The sequence below is a fragment of the Blennius ocellaris genome, assembly GCF_963422515.1.
Source record: "Blennius ocellaris genome assembly, chromosome: 9".
Classification (NCBI taxonomy): Eukaryota; Metazoa; Chordata; class Actinopteri; order Blenniiformes; family Blenniidae; genus Blennius; species Blennius ocellaris.
The window spans coordinates 3795071-3822547 of record NC_137658.1 but is presented as its reverse complement, the minus strand read 5'-3'; the positions used below and the strand labels follow the sequence as shown (position 1 = coordinate 3822547).

At 46.3% G+C, this 27477-nt stretch overlaps 3 protein-coding genes across 3 annotated transcripts; 2 read left to right on the top strand and 1 right to left on the bottom strand.

Moving 5' to 3' along the window:
- The first annotated feature begins 821 nt into the window (after positions 1-821).
- On the top strand, positions 822-13801 carry tgfbi (transforming growth factor, beta-induced). The gene is made up of 17 exons (XM_080502271.1): positions 822-997; positions 2025-2123; positions 6600-6664; positions 7263-7420; positions 7510-7674; positions 7773-7919; positions 8000-8141; positions 8227-8439; positions 9140-9277; positions 9360-9502; positions 10897-11033; positions 11845-11969; positions 12168-12292; positions 12781-12883; positions 12990-13057; positions 13345-13369; positions 13484-13801. Exons 1-17 carry the CDS (start codon positions 864-866, stop codon positions 13537-13539), a joined length of 2043 nt encoding a protein of 680 aa, XP_080358397.1. The 5' UTR covers positions 822-863; the 3' UTR covers positions 13540-13801.
- Positions 13802-15020: 1219 nt separating this feature from the next.
- On the top strand, positions 15021-17934 carry exosc3 (exosome component 3). The gene is made up of 4 exons (XM_080502284.1): positions 15021-15282; positions 15359-15508; positions 16338-16489; positions 17648-17934. The coding sequence occupies exons 1-4, from the start codon at positions 15055-15057 to the stop codon at positions 17853-17855; spliced, it is 738 nt and encodes a 245-aa protein (XP_080358410.1). The 5' UTR covers positions 15021-15054; the 3' UTR covers positions 17856-17934.
- A 495-nt stretch (positions 17935-18429) lies between these two features.
- Positions 18430-25336, bottom strand: b4galt1l (DP-Gal:betaGlcNAc beta 1,4- galactosyltransferase, polypeptide 1, like). The gene is made up of 6 exons (XM_080502278.1): positions 24602-25336; positions 23684-23919; positions 19743-19930; positions 19212-19334; positions 18997-19101; positions 18430-18834 (listed from the first exon to the last, which is right to left on the bottom strand). The coding sequence occupies exons 1-6, from the start codon at positions 24894-24896 to the stop codon at positions 18705-18707; spliced, it is 1077 nt and encodes a 358-aa protein (XP_080358404.1). The 5' UTR covers positions 24897-25336; the 3' UTR covers positions 18430-18704.
- Positions 25337-27477: the final 2141 nt, after the last annotated feature.

Genomic DNA, 27477 nt, shown 5'->3' with positions numbered 1-27477 from the left:
TACCGGTACATAACACACAGAGACCTGCATTAAACTCCTGACAAGAATTTCTCGAATTATAACTAAAGCTTCCTCTCATGACCTGTTTATAGTATCTTGCGCATTAAAATTAGATATTGCATACATAAAAACACTTTAAATAATACTTTGAGTGAAAAATACAAGTCTTTCCACCTGTATTATATTCTTTTTATATATATATATATATATATATATATATATATATATATATATATAATTTAAGAGGATTGGGTAAAGAGGTAGTGTGGGAACCAATGTTACATATTTAAATATTTGTGTTTCGTTTCTGCTTTTTATTTCTTCTTTAGAGTTACTGGGGTTAAATTATGGATTTTAAACGGATGGGCGATAATAAGCCCTGGAAATAAAATACAAATATAAATGTTTTCAATGAGATTATGTAGCTCCCATTTTAGTTACCCTTTCCCAACTTTTTTGAATCCTTTACTGAAATATACAATACTCTGTTTCTTTGTAGGATGTTTTCTTTTTGCTGTTTTTACCAAAAAAACAAAAACAAAAACAAAAGATCCATATATTTAATGATTCAAGCATCAATGTGATGAGATGTTTCTCCACTTTCCTGGTTTCTCCTTCCATGAAAAAAAAAACATCTCCCAGAATTTCGAGGACTTTCTGGACCCTGTGGCTTTGCTACGATATTTGACATGGTAGTTAAAAGTACTTTTACTGCAGTACAGAGTGAAGAGAGGAGAAGAGAGGAGAGGAGCCTCCCCCTCCTCTGGCCCCGCCTCTCTCTCCTCCCCTCCGGGATAAAGTACGGAGCTCCGGCCCGGTGGCCCTGCAGGGAAGCGGAGGACGAGAACTTCCATCACGCGGAGATGACGACGGTGTGCGCGCGCGTCCCGGGACTGCTCCTGGTCCCGGTTCTGACCCTGTTCCTGTGCGCGTGCGCGGCCCGCTCGCCGTACCAGGCGGTTCTGCAGCACAGCCGGATCCGGGGCCGCCTGCAGGGGTGAGTCCGAACCGAACCGAACCGAACCGGTCCGGTCCTCCAGTATTTATTTATTTATTTATTTATTTTTAATTTATATTGATATGTTTAGTTATTTAGTCATGGGAATAAATGACAGCTGAATATGATAGATAGAGCGTTTGTTTGTTTGTTTTATTTTGTTTGTTTGTTTTCATTCAGCCATGAAGTCAAGCTGAAACGCCTGAAGAGGAAAGGGTTAATTAAGGTTAACGACACATGGCCAGTTCACGTTAATGGGAGTTAATGAGCGGGTTATTCCAGGTTAACTGGGGTTAATTAAACAAAAGAGAAGGTCATGTGGTGGGTCAAATGAGTTTATTCAGGGCTAATGAGCAGTTTTATTAATGATGGATGATTAATGAACGTCGGTGATTTGAGTTAAAAGAAAGTACATGAAGGTTAATGAGCAGTTTAAGGCAGGTTAATGAATAACGAGCTGATTGATGAGAGTGGATGAGCATGACAATGATGGTTAATGAAATATAACTAATGTTGAAGATAATAAATGTAAATAAAGGGTTAATAATGAATACGTGTTGATTGGGATGTTTAATTTTAATGAATGTTAATGACGAGTTAATGCTGGTTAATGAGAGTTAAATGAACATGGTAATGAATGGTTAATATAAATTAATGCTAATAGACAGGTTAATTAATGAGCTGCCATGTTAATGGTCGGGTTATTGAATATTATTGAAGGTTAATGAGAAATTTAATGGAGGTGAATGAATGAATGAAGCTAAATAAGCCTGAGTTTAGGGAGGTGATGAGCTCACCTGTTCTGAACCTCACCAGGTGGGTTTCCCACAGTTTCCAGCTGAACTGAGAAGGGACGACAGGTTTTCAGAGGTTTTCGGGGGTCACCAGACTCTGCAGGGTGTTTCAGTGCAATGAAAGGATTAAACCAGCAGGAGTTAATGACAGCATGAAATGGGGGCTTCACCCTCAGCCCACGCTGCCGTCCACGTCTGAACCCCTACTCTTCGTCTGCCCTCCTCTTCCTCAGGCCGAACGTTTGTGCCATGCAGCAAATAAAGGGAACCGATAAGAAGTATTTCACCAACTGCAAACAGTGGTATCACCGCAAGGTCTGCGGAAAGCCCACGTGAGTCACACACACACACACACGAACAATGGCAGTGTATTTTCATGAATGCATATAAATTCTTGATAATATTTCCAATCTGAAGACCCCGGGTCTCTGCGAGAGGCTCCTCTCCTCTTTGAGTCCTCAGCCTGGGCTTTTCAGGACAGTCTCTGACTCGTCCCGATTGCGTCCTCTGCAATTCAGTCGTCCTGTGACCTCGGGTCACCGGTGTGTGTCTCCACAGCACCGCGTCCTCACGGACACACAGAGCACCTTTATCGTGGGACGGTAATCCTGCAGAGCAGCGCTCCTCCTCCGCTGCTCCTCATTATGAAACAGTGAGTCAGCAGGAGAAAAAAAAAAGAAAGCAGCTCCTTGTAAACCTGATAATCACCTGAAATCCTGCAGATTTTCATTCCTCCGGCACGAAGCCGCAGCCGCACGCTGGGCCTGGAACGCTGCGTAAAGTTCAGTGGAAAGTTTGGTGTTTGGATTGAAAAGTGTTGCCAGACTTGAGTGTATGAGGTCATTGTTGACGGCTGGAGGCGGAGGGAAGACAGCAGCGCCGCACTGTTTTCCCACGTCGCCACAACAAAACCACAGCGGACGATGAGCGGCGGCGATCTGGAGGCTCATCCCGATTTTAACCAGACTCACAGATCCTGATGCAGACTCGTACTGTACACATGTCTCGAGTTACACACTGAGAGACACACACACACACACACAGACACACACACACACACACACACGAGCTGAAGAACCAGAACCAAGACTGAAGAGGAACTGCTTCTTCTCTCCGAATGTGATTTTTTTGACATTATTATTATAAATATTATAAGTCAGTCTGAGTTCAGCCACTGCTAATAGGACGCCTTGTTGGGGGGGTGGGGTTGGTGGTTCCTGGTTGGTTGTTGTGGTAGCTACCTTTGTCAACTAACGATTATGTTTTTGTCTGCGTGTATTTACTTTATTTTATTTTATTTTATTTTATTTTATTTTATTTTATTTTATTTTATTTTATTTTATTTTATTTTATTTTATTTTATTTTATTTTATTTTATTTTATTTTATTTTATTTTATTTTTAATTTAATTTAATTTAGTTTAATTTTGTTTCATTTAATTTAATTTGAATTTAATTAAATTCTATTTAATTTTATTCATTTATGAATTTGTTTTATTTTATTTATTTATCTTTATTTATCTATTGCTTTGCATGTATGTATTTTTACTCACTTTTCACTGCTCAAAACTACTCATGAAGTCTTGCATGAGTAGTTTTTGCCAAAGGTGGGTAAAATACATCTGAAATAATAAATAATAAAATACATACATATAACACAAATCTTCACGGAATGATATCTCACCGACTGAGGACCGGTCGATTCAATTCTACGTTAACGGCCTCCCTTTTTGGAATTAAATCCCCAAACAACTGCGAGGAGAGAAAAAAAAAGTCCCACACAAAGCGGATGAGAAAGGGACTTGATGGAGGAGGTGAGCGTCTGTTGCCATGGAGACGCTCAGTGCTTCACACATAACAGTGATGTTGCAACCTGACATTCTGCCCGCAGCGACCGTTCTCGTTGTTTTGCGCTTCGTCTGTTTTGGTTGTCGCCCTTTGAAGTTTCCTTTGTGTCAGTGGACGGTCGGTTGCCGTCGGGAGTTGCTCTCGGAAGTGGAGCCGTGTTGACCTTAGGGTGGTTGGATGGTGATGGCGGTCAGTCTCGGCCCGTGGTTTGAGGGTCAGTCGACGTCGGCAGCACCTCTTGGTTATTGCTTTAGTGGTAGTTTGGTTCTCGTGGTTGGCTTTCGCTGCAGCCGTGTGTTTTTGGGATCTCGCTGAATTTTCTGTGGTTTATTGTTGACATTGGTCACAAAGAGTTTGAACTGCGGTGGAGCAGCAGCAGGAAACGGGCGGTGTTGATGGACCGAGGGATGGCGGGGCGTATTGATGGTGCGTGGAGGAAGGATGTAGTGATGATGGATGAATCTACACAAACAATCAGTCGCTCTTTCTCTTCGTGTTCCATCCTCCTTTTGCCTCGTCGGTGAAGTGGATGGACAGCTTTTGGGGTTCTGGACGTGGGGGGGGGGGGGGGGGGGGGGGTGTCAAGTGTCTTCATCATGAGAGCAGGAGGTGCAGATGCAGGAGGAGGAAGAGGAGGAGGAGGAGGAGGAGGTAAAGGAGACCCTGAAAAGTTGAACTCCAGCTGACAAGGAAAACACTTCAGTCTGTCGGGAAACAAAGAGGAACTGAGAGTCATGTCGGGAAGTGAAACTCAAATTCACACACACACACACACACGCACACGCACACGCACACACGCACTTCCTGATCCTGATTGGCTCTGCAGACCTTTGGGGGTGTTTTCAGGCACACAGTCTCGTCTTTGTCTCCGTGTTTGTGTGGAGGAGGATCATGAGGTCGGAGGTCAGCAGAAGGAAGACTCATAACTCACAACCCCCCACACACACACACACACACCCCTCCCACCTCACAGGCCGAGCAGCGTGTTGTGTGTCCAGGAACTCCAGGAACTCCAGGAACACCACCACCAACACCACCAACACCTTCGTCATGGTGGAAACTCTCATCCTCACTAACAAACGACAGCAGGGAGAAAAATAATCTCAGTTGAGCTTCATGTCAGAAACACGTTCCTTCGCCGAGGACTCAGGGGTGGGGGGGGGTGGGGGACTTCGGCGTGCACTCGGACACGTGTCGGGACTTGCAGCCGTCGGCAGAACTCCCGCTGGGCGTCACCGAGGAAACGAAGCCGGCCGAGGAGGAGCAGCTCGCTGAATCTGAGCCGTGTTCTCCTCCGAGACTGAAGGCCAGCTGCAGGCAGCTGTGCAAACAGCTCACACGCACACGCACACACACACGCAGTTCACAGGACGTCTGTCAAACAGAGAGGGAACCACTGAGGGTACACTCCGTGCCCTATGGTCTGTTTTATGATTCATGATCTATCATGTCGCCTCATTGTCGGTGGCTGTTGTGGGTTCCTCCGTCACACCCTTGTGTTGAAGCACCCAAATACTGAACTGGTGTGAACCCGCAGAAAACATCTGAATGTCTCTAAACTGTGTGCAAGTAGAGAGCGAATGCGAATCACCCGGGACTGCAGAAATCCCCCCACCCACCGATTCACGAAAATCACTCTTTTTAAAAACATCTATTGATCTTTTTCTCATTAAGTTGCCGGTCAAACACAAGTAAGAACTGCAGCTGAAAGAGAACGAGGCTGCAACAAGGTGAGGTCAGTGAAAAGTAATCCTCCTGCTCAGAAAGGCAAAAGAATTCCTGCACTCCTACAGAAGCCCGGCGACGACGTCCAGACGGACCACTGAGCAGCAGTGTTCGACCACACTGTGCAATTCTCCCGAGTCACGGGTTGGCAGACGGCCACCGATCACTTTTCCTGACCCGGGAACTGTTTAAAGAAGTATTTCACGTGGCCCGAAGCTTCTGGGTTGCGAGACGAACGCAGCCTTTCATGGCGATGGAAGCTGAACTGCAGGCATTTGTGGTGATTAGCACATCTAAATAGAAGCTTCTGTTTGCTCTCATGTTGTTTATACCATGACGGCTTTTGTGTTCATTAGTTGCAAAGCGTTGTTCAGATGAACTTGTAATGGAATCTGGTCGCCTCGGCTGGAGCTGGGACGAGTCGTCACGCGAGTTAATAACGGCCACGAATCGTGGGACACGAGTCGGTAAAACGCCGCTCGAGTCTCGACTTGAGGCAGGTCAGAGTGCGTCCTCCACTTCTGAAACCACCGCTCCTGCGTCGTGGGGCTCGGGACCGGACCCGCGAGCCCCCGCCCCCGCCCCACCCCACCCCGCCCCAACCCCGCCCCTGCACGATGGCGCTGCAGTATTTTTCCTGGCACCGGCTGCAGGATTCTTCTTCTCTCAGAGGAAATGAGCTTTACGAGGCTAGACGGCAGAGTCAGCTTTATGGTGGAAATCTGTGCGGCTCCTGTTCCCAGCCTGCACGCGTCATTACCGCTCCACCGCCGCGCACATGTGGTGTAAATCTGCTCCACGGCGGCTCCTCTGAGGCCTCCGCTCGCCGTGGGTCATCTGCACGTACAGTAGAAACAGAGGTCCTGCTGAATGAATCAAACGCCCCCCTCCACCTCAGCTTCGTGAGGACAGTCTGAACGGAGAAGAACCTTTCCTGGCGCACCCGATAAGTTCCTTTTCGCTCATTCACGGGACATTTTGACATGAGTTTGGCTTGTGACGTCACTGTATCGCAATGAATATCCATGGATGAAAGGGGGCGATGTGGCAAACTTTACAGGAATTTATCTTTGTGACCATTGTTTTTTAGTTCATACATATACTGAGAGGACGTTTACCAATGAAAGGGTGCCAACTCTGGCACCAATGCCCAAACTGGAGAACCTGTATCACATGGTGGTCCAGGACCAGATCAGGGACTTCCTCCTCAGAAAGTGAACTGTGCTGTGTCGGCAGGGTGATCACCTACGAGTGCTGTCCAGGCTATGAGAGGATCGCTGGAGAGAAAGGCTGTCCTGCAGGTAAGAATCTGCACCGTCAGCACAAACAGACACTCAAACGGCACTTACTCGACTCGCCTCGGTACTATAAACTTTAATGGAAATGCGGTTGAACGCCGTTTGATTTTAGTCTGGTTTTTAACATCTGCTGCGAAAATATGACACTTGAGGTCAGCAGTCAACAGGGAAACCAGTTAATCCAGAACACTGCGGGTCGGAGACCTCCCGAGACTCTTAACGGGTCGTGCCTGAATCCTCTGGTGGCTTCCAGACAAGCAACACCCCTTCGCATCGCCGCTGCTCCACGGGGTTGATTTATTTGCGTCTATCTCTGTTTGTGAGCGTTTTTTTTGTTGTGATGGAGTTTTAAAAATGGAACGGGCCGCAATCTGACTCACCTGTGTCGTGACGTGCCGGCCAATCAGCGGCCTACTTTCTGCCGGCATTACATTTTCTACTCGCTGAGGAACCTCGGCGGCACAGAAACCACGAACGTAAAGCCGAACTAGTGGAAAAGAGCCAAAAATTGTCTTTTATTGTAGAGCCTGAGAACGCAGTCTTAACAATTGTGTGTGTGTGCGTGTGTGTGTGTGTGTGTGTGTGTGTGTGTGTGTTGCAGCGCTGCCTCTGGTGAACATCTACAACACCCTGGGCGTAGTTGGAGCGACGACCACAAAGATGTACACAGAACGAGCCCAACTGAGGGAGGAGATCGAAGGTCCCGGAAGCTTCACCTTCTTCGCCCCAAGCAACGACGCCTGGGCCGCTCTACCTGCTGTCAGTACCGGTGATGAAGATGATGATGATGATGATGATGATGATCATGTTGATGATTGTGATAACGAAGATGAGCGTTTCCTCTGTAGGAGATCCTGGACGCTCTGGTGAGCAACGTGAACATCGAGTTGCTGAACGCCCTCCACTACCACATGGTGAACCGCAGACTGACCTCGGAGGACCTGAAGCACGGCTCCTCCTTCTCCTCCATGTACCAAGACTTCAAAGTCCATGTGCATCACTACAGCAACGGGGTGAGCGCACACACTCCGACGCAACGATGCACGGTGGAGCGCGACGCGCGATCACGTTCCCAGCACGCGAAAAAAAATGTTTGCGCTGCCCCCTGCAGGTGGTGACGGTGAACTGCGCCCGCCTGATCAAACCCGACCAGCACGCCACCAACGGCATCGTGCACGTGGTGGACCGCGTCATCACCGCCGTCAGCAACAACATGCAGACCATCCTCGACGTGGACGGCGACCTGGAGACGCTGCAGGTCAGCGCCGCCGTCGGTGACTCGGCCAATCAGAGAGGGTCGGTCTGAGTTGTTTTTTTCCCCCCCGCCGTGTTTTCCAGGCGGCCTTCGTCACCGCCGGTCTGACCAACATCCTGGAGGACGAGGGCCAGTACACCATCTTCGCCCCCACCAACGAGGCGTTCGAGAAGATCCCCCCGGACACCTTGAACCGGATCCTGAGGGACCCCGTGGCCCTGAGAGGTAAGAGCGAGGGACAGCGTCTTCACCCCACACCGAACCTGGCGTGACCCCGTCCTCATCTCCGCGTCTCCCCCCCCCCCCCCAGACATGCTGAACTACCACATCCTGAAGCACATGCAGTGCGCCGAGTCGGTGGTAGCAGGGACGCCGATGGAGACGCTGCAGGGCACGACGCTGGAGGTCGGCTGCGATGGCGACGCCATGACGCTGAACGGGAAGGCCATCGTCACCAGGAAGGACCAGCTGGGCACAAACGGAGTCATCCACTACATCAATGAGCTGCTCATCCCCGACTCAGGTGCCTGGAGTACTAATACTTCAACCCGTGCTGCCGCTACTGCAGCAAGTCGTCCTGATCGGTGGCGGCTGGCCAATAGGGGGCGCCACTATCCAAATCTGTTGCTGCCAACAAACTAACAATGGGCCCTGAACTGTATTCGCTTAGTTTTTTTTTATAGATAATCTTCAATAAATGAGACGATTTCTGGATTTCTCTCTTCAAAAATGCTGTGAAAGATGGATTGATGCGTTGTTTGAAAATATACCTTATATATCTTGTCATTTCAAGCAAACCTGCCCAAAAACACATTAATTTTCTAAAAGGGAATAAGTATTTCTTTACAAGTATGTTAATAAAAGAGTCTTAATAAGCAGTCTCTATTTACCAGCTGTTTAAAAGTAGACAGTTTTCACCACTAGGGGGCTCTCAAGCTAAAAAAGAAAAAGGCACAATTGTTGTAATGTGGTTTATCAACGCAACTGCATTTAAGTGAAGTTAAGTGAAATTGAATAAAAAATGAAGAGCAGCACCTCAGAAATGTGTCACCAGCCGCCATCTGTACCTCTGATACTGCGAATTGATGTACCACTCGGTATCGCAACACATACCACTGGTTCTATCAACACAACTGGCTGAAGTGACTGCAGTAGATTTCACACTTCTCTGTCTCGAATCTCCTGAAAGGAGTAAAACTGTGGTTTGTCTTCGTCTCTTGCAGCGAAGACGCTCCTGGAGTTGGCTGACGGTTCGTCTATTTCCACGGCGACCAGGTTGTTTGTGGAGGCGGGGCTCAGCTCTCACCTGACGGGCTCCGAGGTCCTGACCCTGATGGCTCCGCTTAACGACGCTTTCAAAGGTAAGCCGAGGCGTTCGCTGCCGCCCCGCAGCACAAGCGTGTCAACGTGTGTGCGTTTGACGTGTCCCGGTTGTCGCCACAGGAAGCTTGACCATGACTCCGGACAACAGGAAGCTGATGACCAATCACATCCTGAAGGAGCAGCTGTCCTCCAAAGCTCTGTACCACGGCCAGGAGCTGGAGACGCTGGGGGGCCTGCGACTGCGGGTCTTCGTCTACAGAAATGTGAGACATTTATTCACCGAGGCCCCGTTTCCACGGCAACAAGTACGAGCGTATCCGCAAAAATCTTTCTTCACTTTCGGAAGGTCCGTTTACACGACAACAGTGTGCAGATCCACTGCATCCAGCTCCCGAGGTGGAAAGATTCTTTCACGGTTGCTTCAATACAAAATCTAAGTAACAGCGCCCCCCCCGAGGCCCGACATACTAACTACACCGTTGTCAGTTTGTCTGCAGCGGCAGTGTAAACGTGCTCTTTTTTTTTTTTAACGGATTAGAGCGTCGTCACGTGAAACGTCGTCGCGTAAACAGGGCCTTCGTCCTTCATTCGATCAGTGGCGGCGTCCCCGTTCAGTCAACGAGACGTGATGAAATGTAGTGTTGGCGTCCGTCCTCCCATCCTGGTGTTCGGAGGTTTTGGGATGTTACCAGGTGACTCATACTCGGTTTAAAAAAAACAAACTCTTTAATGCAGGAGATGGAAGTGCATGTCAGCAGCCTCATTACTGCACCGCAGGCGGTCCAGACATCACTGCTGTGGGGATGGAAAAAAAAACCCAAATGCCTTTATGCTATGAACCCATGAACGTTGAGACAAGGTGCCGATCCGTCGACATGCAGACCAACATCTGGTTTCAATGTGAAGGTACAAGTCCGACTTCAAGGACGTTTTCCTGTTTGTTTTAAACCCTGTAGAACTCCTCCTAACCACGTAGAACTCTGTAACATTCTTCAGGCTTATGTAAGAACCTCGTATGACCCTATGGGACCATTTCCATCCCAATGGGGCTGTAGAATTCTTTAAAACCTATGAAGACCCTTTAGAGTCCTGTAAGAACCTGTAAAAAAAACAACCTATTAAATCTTCCAGGAACAGGAAAAAAAAATCCTGTTGGACCCCTCAGAACCACATTATTGGTGTGATCAGAGGAGGTGTGGTGTCACTCTGTTGTCTCAACTGGTCCCCAAATGTTCCAGGGTCTCCGGGCCCGTGGGTGGTTCACGTTCTGCTCAGTAATGAACTCTGCAGACCACAACCAGCTTCCTGCCTCCCACCACAACTAAATCTTTCCAGACTGTGCCTGCGTGTGAGTGTGAGCACGCATGTGTGTGTGTGTGTGTGTGTGTGTGTGTGTGTGTGTGTGTGTGTGTGTGTGTGTGTGTATTTACTGTATCAGATGACTGACTGTGTGTGTGATGAACGCTGGCGAAAATGCGTCTCTCCGGTTGATATTTAATCTCCTCCTGTGAATACCATGGCAGCGTGTTGTATACGCACGCCATGTGTGTGTCTGTTTCATGTCTGATGTGTGTGTGTGTGTGTGTGTGTGTGTGTGTGTGTGTGTGCGTGCACTAGCTTGTGGGGTTTCGTTTTAGATCTTCTGTCTTGCTTGCAGAACCTGTGCATAGAGAACGCCTGCATCGCCGCCCACGACAAGATGGGACGCTTCGGCACCATGTTCACCGTGGACAAAGTGTTGACTCCGCCCATGGGGACTCTGATGGACATCCTGAAGTCTGACGACCGCTTCAGGTGAGAAAGGTCCAGCCGTTCTACTTACAAAGCGCCGAATGCAACACGGGACACTTTTAGTCTGGAATCAGTTAGTTAGTTATCACTCATTTTGTCAATCTATCATCACTCTTTCATAACCCTGAAGTCACGATTGTTACTCTGTAATCACTGTATTTTCACGCTTTTATTAGCTATCACTCTTTCATCACCCTGCAATTGTACTATTATCACCCTTTAATGAACCTATAGTCACACTTATCACCCTGGAACCACTGTATTGTCACTCTTTTATTAGTTGTCACTCTTTTATCACCCTGGACTCACTCTATTATCACTCTTTTATCACGTGTAATTATACTGTTATCACCCTTTAATGAACCTATAGTCACTCTTATCACACTGGAATCACTCTATTATCAATCTTTTATTAGCAATCACTCTTTTATCACCCTGTAATTATACTGTTATCACTCTTTTATTAGTTGTCACTCTTTTATCACCCTGGAATCACTCATTTATCACTGTAATTATACTGTTATCACTCTTTTATGAACCTATAGTCACTCTCACCCTGGAATGACTATTATCATTCTTTTATTAGTTATCACTTTTTTATCACCCTATAATTGTACTGTTATCACTCTTTTATGAACCTATGGGCACTCTTCTATCACCCTGGAATGACTATTATCATTCTTTTATTACCCTGTTGTCACTGTCACCACTCTTTGTCACTCATATTATCAATTATCACTCTTTTACGACTCTATAGTCACTCTTTTATCACACTATAATCACTGTTCTCACCCTGCTCTCACTCTCTTCTCAGTACCCTGGTTGGCGCCATCCAAACGGCGGGCATGACGGAGCTGTTGAACCAGCAGGGGGCGCTCACCTTCTTCGCCCCCACGAACGACGCCTTCAGCGCGCACGCCGACCTCAACAGGCTGCTACGTGAGTGCGAGGCGGCGCCGCGTTTTCATTAATCAGACGAGAAGCTCCTGGAAGGCGTCACGGCGACGTGCCGCTCCTTCTTTGGTCCGGAGCTTCTGTTTAACGCCGCCGGGGGGCCTCCACCCGCCTGCTCTGCCACCTCCTCGTGAGGACGCGCAGCCGACCCCCCCGCCTCACATGAAACTCTCTCCATGTCAGGTGATCCGACGGCGCTGGCGGCGGTGCTCAGGTACCACCTGGGGGAGGGGCTACTGGTCAGCGGGGGGGTCACCTCTCACACCCGCGTCACCCCTCTGCTGGGAGACAAGCTGGAGCTGGGCGTGGTCAGTCCTGACGTTCATTTAACATTCTAAACACATTTTAAAAACATGCAGGATGGAACAGCAATAGACGGGTTTTATTTTTGGGACATTTCACAGTATTTTTTATACCAGAAGCTTTTATTGTGTTGAAATTTTCAGTGGGAAACTCTTTTAAACAAACTAGATCTGTTTACTTAATATTAGTTATTTGTTTAAGAGGCTTAAAGAGGCTTATAGCTTATCTATTTTGTGCGAATGTATTTTTATAGAATACAAATTATTTATGTCAACGTATCAATAAGGGCTTATACATCAATATATGTTTGTACACTTGAACTTGTCACACGCCTGGAATATGTTTATTTAAAAAAAATAGTTGTCATAATTATGTGGTTTTGCGGAAATATAGACGTTTTCATCACACACTGCACACTCTGCGCCACAACGAAGAAAAGCTTCAGAGTTTGAATTTAAAGGTTGTCGTTAACCAGCTTGTGTTTCTATTTCAGCGTAACTACACCGTCTACGTCAACAAGGTCCCCGTCGCGGACGCCGACCTGATGGCCACCAACGGCGTCGTGCACGCCGTCAACAGCATCATCAAACCTCTGCGTGAGTCTGCTTGCATTGGGTGTTGTCGTCATTGTTGTTTGTGTTTGTTTTTTTTTTTATTGTTATGTTACTGCTACTCATGTGTTGTTTTGTCGTTGTCGTTCAGCGCCGAAGGTCGACCTCGAGCAGGCGGACGCCCCTGCGACTCCCTCAAGATCCGCCGCCTCTTTCCGGGTGAGAACTCGGCGACACCTTGTGGCCGTTTTGTGCGTTTACACCGATCAAACCGACGATTCTCTGACCCCCGCGGTCGTCGTCTTTCTGTCCATCGTGCTTTTTTTTTCTTTTGAACAGTCTGTGACCACTCGTGGGTCAGACACCTGCTGAGGGTTCAACAGAACCAGCTTTTAACAACAATCTGACCACACACACACACACACACACACACCAAATGTGTCACGTCAAGTCCATCAGAGCAGCAACATTCTTGTCACACACTCTTTCTCCTCTCCGTCCTCCAGGCTGACGCCAAGAGCTTCAGGAATGGTGAGTCTGGTCGCGGCTCTGCTCCGGCAGGTTCCGGCAGGTCTTGACCCGTCCCGGTCTTGATCAGGACCGCGTCCTGGTTTGTACTGACCCGGTATGTGTTTGCGTGTCCAGAGAACTTGTTCCGGCAGGTGGTCCGGAGTCGCTCCAGCAGGACGATGCAGCAGTGAGGGAGGAGAAACCAGCGAAGAAGAGAGAGAGGGTCACGGAGGGTGACTTGATGTGTTCGATGTCAGTGTTTCAAAATATCCGAAAATTTGTTGTTTTTTTAAAAACGTTTTGTAAAAAAAAAAAAAAAAATGAAGAAAACTTGTAGTTTGGAGTTGGTGCCGTTTTTTGTTTTTTTTTAACAGCCAGCAGGGGGCGACCTCGCTCCGTCTCGAGCTGCAACATTCAGCCTGTGTTTGTAAAATAAAGCTGAAAGTGACAAACCGCCTGAGTCGTGTCTGAATGCCCCATGTTGCCGTACACGTCACCTACATGCACGTGACCTCAGTGTGGACTGTGCACGTGACCTCTATCCAGTTATTTCCACTGTCAGAAAGTAAAAATCCACAATATCAACCTTTCCCCCCCCCAAAGTGTATCAAGTAGCATCGAAGGGAGAACGGCTGTATTCAGAAACTAATAACAATAATAGACACCATAAAATTTAACAATCATAAAATGTTTAATTTACTGTTTGCTGCCATATTGGAAGTCTGTAAGTGGGAAAGATGAATGTTTGTCTCAACCTGTAAGAAGAGGGCCAACATTGAAAACAGATTCCATTCAACTTTCAGTTCTATTCATATAGCATCATTTAAAGTCATTTAAAAAAAACAACAATTCTACTTGAGCTTATGTTTGTGCTTTGCAGCTTATTGTATCTCCAGCAAAGTTCATGTTTCTGTGACATGAGGCTAAAATGTTGCGTTTTTGAAATATTTGCATTTATTTCAAGCCAGATTGGGTTAAAATAAATAAATAAATATACACTAGAGGATAATTTTTTTTACAAGAATGTTTCAAACTATCATTATAAACACATGTAACCTTTTGAGTATTAAGTATTTTTTGAAAAGGTTTTGACTGTTACTATAACGGCTAATTCTCCTCATTCATCCATTCAAAACGTTTATTAACTTCAGCTTCCATGTCATCTATATATGGTCATCTATATATGGATAACGGAAGAAATGGAAAAGAAAAGGAAAGGAAAAAGTCCCTTTTAACATGAAGAACCAGAGGAGACGTTCTGTAGAATCAGGCTTGGGGTGGAGAATGTTGATTTTGTTGAGCAATACAAACCCTGGTTCGGGTAGAGGGACACACTGGGGAATAAAAGCAACAAACAAACTGTCATAACAAAGTCGTAACTCCGATCGCTGCAGACGGATGGTGGCAGGAGGCTCAGACCACCAACTTTCAGTCCCACCGTCAGAGATCCTGCAGGAATGTAGGTTTATATCAGAGTTAAAACTTTTTTTAATCACACTAAAATCAAATGACAATAAAATCAGAATTCTTGGAAAAAACTGAATGAGTTAAAGACATTTACAGAAAATCCAAAGTGCGCCTCTGGAGGCGGTAGTAACCTCCGGTCCGCCAGGTGGCGCTGTGGAGCTTTTCTCCCGGTGCGTCGCTGGGACTTCCGCCGGGTTTTGCGCGGCGGCACGTGACAGTCCGGAGGCTCTTGAAGCGGGATGCAGGTTCCCGAGCTGATGCAGCGGGTCGGCCAGGTCCTGCTGCCCGGGGACGAGTTCCGCCTGGAGCAGGAGGACAGCATCTCTCTGACGGAGGTGAGCCGGCCGAGCCGGGCGGTGTGCGGCCCGGGCCTGAGGCGCAGCGGAGCCCGGCTGCTGGTGTGTAAGAGCGGCGTGCTGCGCCACAAGGCGCCCAACGTCTTCTGGATCGACTCCCAGCAGAAGAGGGTGAGTCCCCGGTCCGAACCCGCGTGTCTCCGCGTAGCAGCGTGTTAGAAAATTCCTGTCCCCCGTCTGTCCTCAGTACGTCCCCGCCAAGGGAGAGACGGTCATCGGCGTCGTGACGGCGAAGGCCGGAGACGTCTTCAAGGTGGACGTTGGAGGCAGCGAGCAGGCGTCTCTGTCCTACCTGGCCTTCGAGGGGGCCACCAAGAGGAACCGGCCCAACGTCCAGGTAGGTGTGAGAGAGAGAGAGAGACCTCGAGGACAGGTGTGTGTGTGTGTGTGTGTGTGTGTGTATGTGTGTGTGAGAGAGAGAGACCTCTAGGACAGGTGTGTGTGTGTGTGTGTGTGAGAGAGAGAGAGATACCACGAGGACAGGTGTGTGTGTGTGTGAGTGAGTGAGAGAGAGGGAGAGAGAGACCTCGAGGACAGGTGTGTGTGTGTGTGTGAGAGAGAGAGACCTCGAGGACAGGTGTGTGTGAGAGAGAGAGAGACCTCGAGGACAGGTGTGTGTGTGAGAGAGAGAGACCTCGAGGACAGGTGTGTTTGTGAGAGAGAGAGACCTCGAGGACAGGTGTGTGTATGAGAGCGAGAGAGAGAGAGACCTCCAGGACAGGTGTGTGTATGAGAGCGAGAGGTAGAGACACACACACACACACAGACAGAGAGAGAGAGAGAGAGACCTTGAGGACAGGCGTGTGAGAGAGAGAGACACACACACACAGACAGAGAGAGAGAGAGAGACCGCGAGGACAGGTGTTTGTGTGTGAGAGACCCCGGGCCATGAGTGTGTGAGACAGACAGACAGAGACCTCAAGGACAGATGTGTGTGTGTGAGAGAGAGAGTCCCCGGGGACATTAGTGTGTGAGACACCCTGAAGGACAGGTGTGTGAGTGAGAGACCCCGGGGACATTAGTATGTGTGACACCCCGAGGGACAGGTGTGTGCAAGTATCCAAGGAGGACAGGGTGTGTGTGACACTGAGGAGGACAGGTGTCCTACCCTGTGTGTGTGTGGAGGTTCTGTACAGGTCCTTCATTGTGTCCACGTGTCCGTCCAGGTGGGGGACCTGGTCTTCGGTCAGTTCCTCGTGGCCAACAAGGACATGGAGCCGGAGCTGGTGTGTATCGACGGCTCAGGACGAGCCAATGGGATGGGAGTGTTTGGACCGGGAGGTCTCGTCTTCACCGTGTCTCTGGGACTGGTCAGAAGGTGCGTCTCATTTCCTGCTTTTCTTTTTCAGTCTCAAACTTAATTCTGTTTCACACGTTTTTCTCTCTTCTGGTATAAAAACACTATGAATGACGTCTGTCTGTGAGGAAATCGGGAACCGTTGAACTATTTTATTTTAATTATCTATAATTAAAATAGATCTAACAGAACCATGTGGTATCACTAAAATGTGTCCCTCTATTTGCGTTCCGTGTGGTTTTACTTCTCTTTTTTTTTGCAGACATTTACAAAACAATTAATTTTATTTATTAATTTAATTTCACTTGAACGTAACATGAAGAGCAGAAACAAACACGCTGGTGTTTTAAACTAATACGAGTTAAATCACTTTTAAATTCCAAAGCTAAAACCAGTTTAATTTAGTAAGTTAAACTGTAAATCTGCTTGTTTTAGCATCGTTAAGCTTTTTCATTGTTGTTTCTACATTTCTAGAATGTGTAGAAGTATTTAATCTATTGTGATAGAATACAAATATCTGTTATATTCAAATAATAAATAGATATATTATTTGAATATAACAAATAGATATATGTATTCTGTTGTATGTATGTTATATTCAAATAATAGCTATAATCACGATTGTACATCATATTTATCTTTTTAAATCGGTTTATTCATACCTTAATTTCAATAGATAATTAGCCATAATATAATAGTCCCAATACATTTTTTTAATCAAGACGAGGCAGGATTTAATAAGCTCTACTTTTTCCCACTAATTTTTGGGACATGCAAAATGATTCTATTAGTATTCGATCAGTTGAATATCTTTGATTTTGACATATCAATTTGAGCATGTTCAAAAATAAATAATGTATTGAAATGAAACGACCTCAGTTACTTTAGTTTGCATTGTTATTTGAGTCTTTTTCCATAAGCTATTTAGTGTTTTTCTGATTAAATCCTGTTAAAATGACTGTTTAATGATATTTTGCAGAATTGCCCGAGTTTATAGTTTTTTTTGTGGATAGTTTTTAATTGACTTTTCATGTGAAAGCAACCTCAAAAGCCAGACTCAGTTTAGACTGTTTACCTTTTTAGTGTGTTATTGCAAATGGAACTAGATTTTTTTTTGTAGCCCATTTCCCCTGGCTATAATATAAAGATGATCCAGCGGGATTATGTCATCTCCCCCAGGCTGCTGTCGCCGCTCAGTGAGCTGCGGGCCGACCTGGAGCAGCTCTTCCCCTGTGAGCTGGTGGTCGGGATGAACGGCCGGCTGTGGGTTCGGTCCTGCAGCGTGCAGCAGACGCTGGTCGTCGCCAACCTGCTGCAGAGCGCCGACTCCATGACGGCGCCGCAGAGGAAGGAGCTGTTTCGGAGGGTCCAGCAGGGGGCGCTGTAGCCGCCAGAGAAACTCGCGAGCTTGTGTGTTTCAGAGACATTTGAACTGATGGAATGTTTAAATAAAGTTTTCAGGTTTGTATTCGCTTTTTTATCTTTTTGGTCACGGTTCATGAACGAGTGGATTGAAAGACGCCGAAGCAGGAACATAAAATATTTGAGCTCTTTTAATTGTTCGTCACATTCGAGCAGATTCACCAGTTTAACTGGTTTATTTTTTTACAGAAGGCACGTTATTGGTGACTGTTTCACAGAGCGAGAGAGATTTGGTCTGTACACACACACTCTAACACACACACACACACACACACATTATGTGGTCTTGGCTGATTCACAGGATCAAAAAAAAAAAAAACATCTTTGGTACCGGCAGCTCCGACTGAAACTCTTCGGCCAATCAGAGACGGCGTACAGCTGCAGTCAAAAAAACCAATCAAACATGTCTCCCATTCACAAACGCACCGGAACCGACCCGGTTCTGGTTCTTCCACAGACTCTTGAATAAAATGACCTGATTGATTACGACTCTCAGAACCTAAAACACAAACCCACCCCCCCCCCACATTCATCTCCGATTGTCTTGATTTAGAGGAGAGAGAAGAAAACAAAACAAAAGCTTGTTCAACAGCATCGCCGAGCAGCTGATTGGTTCCAGCCGACCAATCAGAGACGAGTCCCGAAGGCCACAAATAAACAAAAAACAGACCGTCGTCAGTCCAAGAGTGTGCAAAACGAGGAAAGAAGAGGAAACAGCAGAGAGGTCCAGGCTAGCGCTTTTTTTTGTTTGTTTTTTGTCTTTTTTTTTTTAAAGCTTCAAGTGTCTGTGGTCTGGGTTGTGGCTCCGCCCCCTTTAGGGCTTGCCCACGTCCACGGTGATCATAGTGTACAGGTCCAGTTTCTCCTTTCGGATGACTTTGTACGTCAGGGAGTTGATCCCGTCTTTCATCATCGTCTGGCGGGTGTGGGCTATCCGGTCAAACCTGGACGCACAACCGGTTTCAAAATGCGTCAACAACCGACAACGTCTTCAAACTCAGGCTAAAAACAAACAATGGGGGGGGGGGGGTGTTGGGAACCCATGTGCTTTTTTTTTCCCTATCAAAAAGATGTTCGGTTCTAATTGAGACGGATCGTTTCCTTACCGCTGTGGGTTGGGCTCGTTCTGCTTGTCTCTGTTGTGACGGATCATTCTGCATTTCCCGACTTCCCCAGTGGCTCTGGAGATCGACATTCCTTTAGACGAGAGCCTGAAAACACACGGAGGGAGAGAGAGAGGGGGAGGGGGGGGGGGTTTCCATCGGTCAGGTGTGTTTTTGAATCCGGCGGCGCGGCAAAGACGGCGGCGTTACTGCGTCACCTGTTGTATATGTCGTCGTCCTCGCCCCCCCAGCCCCAGTAATTGTTCGGGAAACCGTTTATCTTCAGGAACTGCTCTCTACTCATCGACGACACGCCGCCAAAGTACTGGTTGTATGGTAACCTGCGGGACCGGGACACACACAATGTTACTTGTGAATCAATAGTGAGGGAAATGATCTTCGGTAGGAAGTGTGTTCCAACTGTGTTGGCGTCCAAACTGAGATTTGCCACAGAAACAGGAAGTGGATTTATGTTGGCGATCCTGAAACCTCGTGGCCCGAGCTGCAGGTTTTTCCTGTTGGGACTCGGAGACTTCGAAAAAACTGACAACGTGGGCACTTTGAGACGAGGCAGGAAGTGTGTGTGTGTGTGTGTGTGTGTGAGACGAGCTGCAGCTTTCATCACATTTCCGTCCACAGATTTCCTTTTACTGTGTGTGTGTTGAGGAACGTTCAAACTCTTTGGACGCCTCCATTACTCTCCAATCGTTGGGGTTTATTTATTTATTTTAAGCGGCTTGTTCTCGGACCTGAAGCCGAACTTGTCCATGGACACGGAGAGGTGCCGCGGCTGGCTGAAGCAGCGGTAGGTGTTGCGGTCGTCCATGGGGATGAGGTCCACGTCGCTGAAGACGAAGCAGCCGTAGTCGTAGTCCTTCATCGCCTCGGCGTAGCCCACGTTCAGCAGCTTCGCCCGGTTGAAGATCACGTCTCCGTCCTGGAACACAAACACCCCTGAGCTCCAGTTTCCTCGGCAACGCCTGCTAAACTCATATTTTATTTTTGTTTTTTTTTAATCGCAAGTCCCATCTCAAATCACATTTTCCTACTTTCCTCAACCCACGTCGACGTATCAAAGTGTTCAGGCGTGAGCGTCGCCGCGGGTTAGTGTGCACAAGAGTGAGAGCGAAGACAAAACGTCGTCACGATGCAGATGCACTCTGAACACACTTTGCGCAGGAGAAGAGAAAGAGGAAGCAGACAGATGCAGGCGAAAAGATAAAAGAAGAAGCCCGTATTACCAGTGTGACCCGCCGGCCAGCATCTGGAAGGAGGCGGGTCTCCCGAGTGTCCAGCGGCCACAGCCATTGGTCAGAAATGCCTGGCATGCAGAGGGAGGCAGTGAGAGAGGCGGCGCTGAAGTAAAGGAGGAGGAGGAGGAGGAAAATGAGGATAAGGACAAGAGAGAGAGAGAGAGAGAGAGAAGAACAAACTGAGTAAACAAAGAGCAGAAAAGTGAGGAGCAGAGTTCAGTTTGTTAAACCACCGCATGCAGTTAAGACTCGCATCCAAGTCGTGGTTAAAAAGTCTCATTGCGATCGATATTATTCATGGAATTTATATAATGGAAAAACTATTGTTTTCCCTCAGGGTGCAAAAAGACAAACTTTATAAGCTTTGGTCTAAATGGACAGCATATGTAAAAACAGTGAGATCAGATTTCAACTGATATCCTATTAGGTGTGCCAACATTTTAAAAAGAAACGTGTGTGGATGTTTGTCTCAGGTGATAAAAGCATAATGAGGAGATGAGCCCCCCCCCCCCCCCCCCCCCCCCCCCCTTTTTCTTTTTCTTTAATCATCATTGAGAAAATGGAGAACTCGGGAGGACGATGTGGACTGAGACACTTGGACTCTTCTTCATTATTGGTTTCTGTTCTTTCTCTGTTCATTTTATTTAATGAAAGACAATGAGGAAAGGTCCAAGGATACTGTAAAATTGTACAAGTGAAATGGTGTCTACCCATGTGTTTTCCAAATAAAAAGTTAATGACAAAAAAAAAAAAGTCTCATTGCAACAGACGGCGTTCTGTTGGGGTTTTTTTTTTTTTTTTTTTCGACAATAAAGTTTTCCGATCTCTTAAGTTTGTTGACGAGAACCGCGGGAGCAGATCGGCTCCACAAACATCCGACCTGGATTATTTCGATCAGCTTCCCAGCGCGTGTCATGGCAATGGAGCCCCGATCCCACGAGTCACCGTGGCAACGGACAGGGAAACCAGAGTTATTTGGCCATAAAGCGGCGGCGGCGGCGAGAGCGACTGAATTCCGTGTCGGCGAAATCAAACGGGAGGAAGAGGGCGACGACTTGGAAGCAGCGAAAGATTAAATACAGGAACACCTCTCAGAATAAACATTTGCCATGATTGCGCCTCACTTGTTTAATTTTAAAATTGACACAGCCTATTAACACAACGTTGGCTGCACAGGTCTTAATAAAGTTCAAATTAAATAAATAAATAAAATGGCTCGAAACCAAAACCTCAACGCATCGTGTTTTGATAATCGCCTTTAATTTGGAAACACCAAATTGTAATCTGTAAAATGATCCGTTAGTTCAACCCACTGTTTTATAGTCATGTGACTTCTTATGAAAGCCGTTAAGTAAAACCTTTCCTGAGGGCGGAAATATATCATCTATGTTTAAAACATTTTTTAAAAACGGCTTTGGCTCAAAACTGCCTCTTTGTAGAAAAGATTCTCTTTTTCATCACTTCTATCAACTCCATCCATTTATTTATTTATCTCAATAAAAAAAACCACAAGCCAAAGTGTTTCATAAAAGCTGTATTCTTTTTTTTTTTTTTTTTTTTAAATCACCCAGAAAACCAGTAATTCACTGACAGCAGGTTTTGTCTTCAATGAGCCTCGAACAACTACTTTGCTTTGTAATTTAGAAAATTGGCACATTAGAGAAAGATAAACTTTAGATAAACTGCTCTTTGTTCTCAGCCTTGCGGAGCAGAAGAATGTTTATTCCCTTTGAGGAGATAAACAATGAGAAAATTATGATTATAGGTGCGGGTTCAAAGGTGGAACAAAAAGGAACTTTTTGTTTCACATTTTAAAAAGGTATTTTACAAAACACATTGTGTTTTTAATGGGGGGGTTTTACCAGTTTTGAACACGACATGAACAAATTCTGTTCTTCCTCCAGTTTAATTTAATTTCCAGTTCTTATTTTGTTATTCATAAACCAATAGAACAGGAACATGGCCTCTCGCCTGCCTCACAATAACTCCAGATTGTGAAGAAAATTCTGCTGGGCTTTGTTATCAGTCGGCGTAAAGTCAAACGGGAAGTTGTGTCCAGAACTTAAGATAGTGACGGCAGTTTTATGGCTCGGTGCTACAAGGACCTACAACGTGACGCCCCAGTTGATCTTTTCTGTTTGAGGAACAATTTATCCGAGAGTCTGTTTCCGTCTTTGAGTCGGGCAAAGTTTGAGCTGAAGCGATATCTTCAGACCTGGATGTGACGTCATTGGCCAAAGTGGAGCCGACTCAGCAGGGGTCCAGGAAGTAGAATCCAGAATAAATACATTAATAATAATTAAATGCCCGTTTGCTAAATTACATGATTCCTGGTGATTACTGTGTATTTATGGTGACATTTGCTGGGTTACAACGTTCTGCGTCTCAAATCTCACACTTTCTATGTTATTCTATATATATATATATTGTCATATATTACTATATTATGTAAAGAAATATTAACCAACTTGAGTAAATTCTTTCATCCGAGACAGATAGCTTGGTGATCAGTTTATGTCCGTAATCAACCGGCGTTGCCTCGCAAACATTATCGAATAAATAACACGTATATTTCAATTAATACTTTGAATTAAATAATTTTTAATGACTTAATAATTTTAAGTAATTTATCAGTTACTTTACCGCAATTATAAGAAAGTCAATTAATAATTAAAACATTTCCATTTCCCAGTAATTGAATGCTCATGACCAAACATCAACGTGCTGGATTTCATTCTGCTTTAATAAGAATTAAGCCCGTCTGGCATGCGAGTTCATGAAGACATCTGGTTTCCTGTTGCAGTCCCCCCCCCCCCCCCCCCCGCCAAGGACAGGACCGCGATGCTTCAATGTCAACGTTGAAAAGAGACGTGACTTAATTGCCGAGTCAAGATATCAGTTATGAGTCACTCCCATTAAATCCTTTGTCAAACACAAGCCATAACTGCGACATTACCGACACGTCAACGCTCCTATCAAAAGGTGAAATAACGTGCGCCGGACCAAAACAAACAAAAAAAAATGCCGGCGGCCGTGTAGCAATCGGAGTGCAAATATTTTAGTTCTTTGTTAACTATATCAGTTTATTTAGTTCAGTGCTACATCTAGTATCAGAACGCATTATTGTAAATCGGAGGAACTTCAGGAGCAACACTGTGAAGGGATGTGTTCAAGAAATGTGAAGGATATATTGAAATGTTATAAGAAATCCATGTTTATATTGCTGTATTACTAAAATAACAGGAAGATAGTTGATAATCTCACACGTGACCAATCTGAGGAAACTTCCTGGATGATCCTTACCTCACCAGCCTGTCATAAACTAAACAAACAGCTGCCCGTGCTCTACTAAACCCCGAGACATGCTGCTGCAGGTCCGACCACCGGCCTTGCTCCTCCTCCACCACCACCACCACCACCCCCACCACCCAGCCCACCTGGTTGATGACGTAGACTCCGTAATCCAGCTGCTGCCTCTGCAGGATGGGGTGCAGGTAGTACAGCCAGTACTTCAGGTGCTCCTCTCGCTTCCTGAACGGGATGATGATGGCGACCTTCTGCAGCGCCACGCAGTCCGACGGCCTGAAGCGCCCGCCCGCCTCCACCAGGGGGTTATCCTTCTTCACCTTCTCCAGGCTGACGGGCATGTTGAACTCCACCCGCAGAGGACCGACTGAGGACGATAAGAAATGAGCATATATGAGCTGTAAAGCTCATTTATGTGTAAAATTTGATGTTATCTACTGGAAGCTGTACAACCTGTGCAAGTGGGGGCCGTGTTGAATAGAACCAAAGAACAAATGGCAGAAGTGATTCATTATCAGTTACTTAAAAAAAAAAAAAAAAAAAAAGTCTATTTATTCAGCCTCTTACAGTGGGTTGAATGCCAATAAAAAAAAGTTATTCCAACATCACAGATGTGTGGAAATAAAAAGGTAGAGATGTTTTTTTTTTTGCACATTCTACTTTTGTGTCGTGGGACAACAAGACTAATTTTCTGACATCTGAGCCCCGAGTGAGGCCAAGAACTGTTGGATCAGGAGGTAACCCAAGCAGGTACACAGAGGCAGACAGGAAGAACAGGTCAGGCCCACGTTGTTGACTCATTCTTGTGAACAAAGTGAGGGCAAACAAGGTGCAAACACCCAAAAAAAACAAACAAAACGCTTGCGGGACAAAGTGCAAAAAAAAAAAAAATCATTCGACGACACACACCAGCAAAAGTACACAATGGCTCTCTGGAACTAAACTACATTAAAACTGGCTCGTTTGGTGTTTTAACAACTTTCCACTGAGAAATGAAGAAGGGGATTTCTGTGTCCCCGTGCAAGCTTGAGCTCGGCTCCGCGTCTTACCCAGCAGGGGGGACGTCTCGAGACATGGCTGCAGATCCGGCGCCGCCTTCACCTCGGGGGCTCCGAGCTCCGGGGAGCCCTCGGCGGGCTTCGCGTCCCCGCGTACGGCCGCGGTGGACGGCGGCCCCGCCGCGCTCCTGTTGTGGGACTGCTGGTTCTGGACAAAGGCGAAGCGGAGGTCCAGCGAGCGGACGTAGAAGACGACGGTGACGGAGATGTGGAGGAAGCAGAGCAGCACCACCAGCTTGCAGGTCCGGTGCAGGAGGCTGAAGTTCACGGCGCTCTCCCCGGGCATGGTGACAGACCCAGCGGGACGCCAAAAGCGAACAGCGGTTTCGTGACAGTTCTCTCTCCCACCGCGGACGGACCGTTAGCTGGGCTCCATCTGCCGTCGGGCTGGCCCGGAAAAAAAAAAAAAAACTCACCCAAAAGTTCTCCCGTGTGCGAGGGGCCGAGGCACGGAGCCGTGAGTCGGCGGTGGTCGGAGCTCCGCCCCGCTCCGGCAGCTGGAACTTCAAAGTAACGGAAAGCTAATGGCTACCGACGCTTAGCCAAGGCTCGGGAACTCCGTGTCTCCGGCCGCTGGCTCGGTTGGAAAACCGGCCCGAAAGGGGCGAACGGGCTCCCCCGCGGCACGGAGGGGGGGGGGGGAAGGGCCGCACCGACCCGCGGCTCGCTTCTAGCGGCTGAAACGAGACACTCCCGGGTCGGAGCGGAGAGCCATGAAAGTTTGAAAGCTCGACACGGAGACACGGATCTGTCAAGGAGACCAAATGATCTGTTACACCCACGAGAGCGGCCTTCAAAATAATACACCGGAAACTAAACACATGAATCTTGAACGTCACCCCAAGGAATACGGTCATCTTTCACCGCAGTTTAATTTAGTGCAGCTGACAATCATTCATTAATGTGAATGAAATTAAATCCCCTAGAGTATTGGATTACATTTGATTAAAGTATTAATCCCACAACGAACCAGGATCCCCAATATTTTATACAGAAGATCACCACTTTACTATAAAGTCAAATGTATACTCTACGATTAAAAACAAATTTAAACAATATACACTACGACTGAGTTTTATACAAATGAGTGCAAACATATTTACATCAGCAGGTTTGGCAAAGGCACTGGAGGTATTTCACAGTCACAGAAAAAGATAAACCACTCTACTATAAAACGTTTTAACAATATACATGAGCTATAAATATGGGCTACAGTACATATGCAAGTAATGATAACTTATGTTATATGCAAGTGTTTGGTATTACTTATACATACCTACCTATGATCATGAATATTAAACATCATACTTGTTATTAAGTATTATGGCGTCTGCGTGTTAGATTGCCGCTGAAACAAAGCAATTTGCGGTAAAGGGAAACACATTTATTTACTGTACACATGACAATAAACATGGGTTAATATACCAGCCAGTATATTAACCATTTTACATTAACCATTGCTCCACCCAAGGATTTTTACATTTTTATTGTATTTCATTAAAACAACACGGATTTTCTTTCCTTTTGACACATTTTTTGCAAATGTAGAAAGAACCAGTTCAGTTTAACCAGTGTGTGTGTGTGTGCGTGTGTGTGTGCGTGTGAGTGTGCGTGTGTGTGTGCGTGTGTGTGTGCGTGTGTGTGTGCGTGTGTGTGTGTGTGTGTGTGTGTTCAAAATCAGCAGGAATGCTTGTAAGAATGCTTTCATCATTGTCAGGACACATATTCAGCTATTCAGTCAGAAAATAAAAATATTTCCAATTTACATCTTTTTCATCATAAATGATACAAATCCCGTTGTTGCCATGAGTGAAAACATCCTTTCACACACTTTTCACTCACATCCTTCCTTCATGCTTTCAATATGTCATTAGTTTTGTAACTGAAAACCTTTGTTTTGAAGGGGCACTTTCCAAGCTGATTCAGCCCTAAGAACGGAAATGTGAGAAACTGTTTCCGGTTCTGATGTCAGACCGACAGAGGCCAGTCAGTGAGGAGTGTTAAGAGGCCAAGAAAAAAAGAAAAAAAAAGACAAGGGAGAGGATGATGAGATGTTTTGGCCTCTTTCCTCACAGACACCATTTTAACCGCAGAGCAAAACAGAGCAGGACAAAAGAGCACAAAACTCAACACCATCAAAACAAAACAACTTGGCCACACAACAACTGCACAACCCAGTAAGACAATACACAATATGACATGAAAAGACGCCAAAGCACATGAAAACAAAAGAGGATGAAAAGAGCAATGACAATATTAAAACACAAACAGAAACACAAGTTAACAAGAGCAATCAGAGATTTTATGACATTCGACAAAGGTTGACCTGATTCAGAAAAAAAAGAAGTTTCTGGAGCACTTCCAAAAATGAATGGTATCTTCTATGGGCAAATATCTATCTTTGGTGAAAATGAAAGGATCCTGTATGTGCCTTTGATGTTAAAAGAAGGCATATGACTCCAACTTAACATTGACTTCAGACATTCGATGAGCTCTCACAAGAAGCTAGCCACTGCTTTCTGCACAGATAGTCTACCCCTCTTAACCATGACAGAACAGCAAACCTTACCTTGCCCAGAACCTGCTCAACACTGGGTCCTACAGCCTCAGTATTGGGTACCAGAACCTCTGTACTGGGTCACACAGCCTCAGTATTGGGTACCAGAACCTCTATACTGGGTCCCAGAGTCTCAGTACTGGGTCCCACAGCCTCAGTATTGGGTCCCAGAACCTCTGTACTGGGTCCCAGAGTCTCAGTACTGGGTCCCACAGCCTCAGTACTGGGTACCAGAGTTTCAATACTGGGTCCCAGAACCTGCTCAACACTGGGTCCCAGAGGCTCAGTACTGGGTCCCAGAACCTGCTCA

Excerpts from the sequence above, each read along its gene's own strand:
- tgfbi (XM_080502271.1), top strand. The coding sequence starts at position 864 with ATGACGACGGTGTGCGCGCGCGTCCCGGGACTGCTCCTGGTCCCGGTT. Across the intron at positions 8,142-8,226 it reads GGACCCCGTGGCCCTGAGAG|ACATGCTGAACTACCACATC; the intron begins GTAAGAGCGAGG and ends CCCCCCCCCCAG. Across the intron at positions 9,503-10,896 it reads GGGTCTTCGTCTACAGAAAT|AACCTGTGCATAGAGAACGC; the intron begins GTGAGACATTTA and ends TCTTGCTTGCAG.
- exosc3 (XM_080502284.1), top strand. The coding sequence starts at position 15,055 with ATGCAGGTTCCCGAGCTGATGCAGCGGGTCGGCCAGGTCCTGCTGCCC. Across the intron at positions 15,509-16,337 it reads GGAACCGGCCCAACGTCCAG|GTGGGGGACCTGGTCTTCGG; the intron begins GTAGGTGTGAGA and ends GTGTCCGTCCAG. Across the intron at positions 16,490-17,647 it reads TCTCTGGGACTGGTCAGAAG|GCTGCTGTCGCCGCTCAGTG; the intron begins GTGCGTCTCATT and ends CATCTCCCCCAG.
- b4galt1l (XM_080502278.1), bottom strand. The coding sequence starts at position 24,896 with ATGCCCGGGGAGAGCGCCGTGAACTTCAGCCTCCTGCACCGGACCTGC. Across the intron at positions 19,931-23,683 it reads GAGTCTACGTCATCAACCAG|GACGGAGACGTGATCTTCAA; the intron begins GTGGGCTGGGTG and ends TTTGTGTTCCAG. Across the intron at positions 18,835-18,996 it reads AACGAGCCCAACCCACAGCG|GTTTGACCGGATAGCCCACA; the intron begins GTAAGGAAACGA and ends TTGTGCGTCCAG.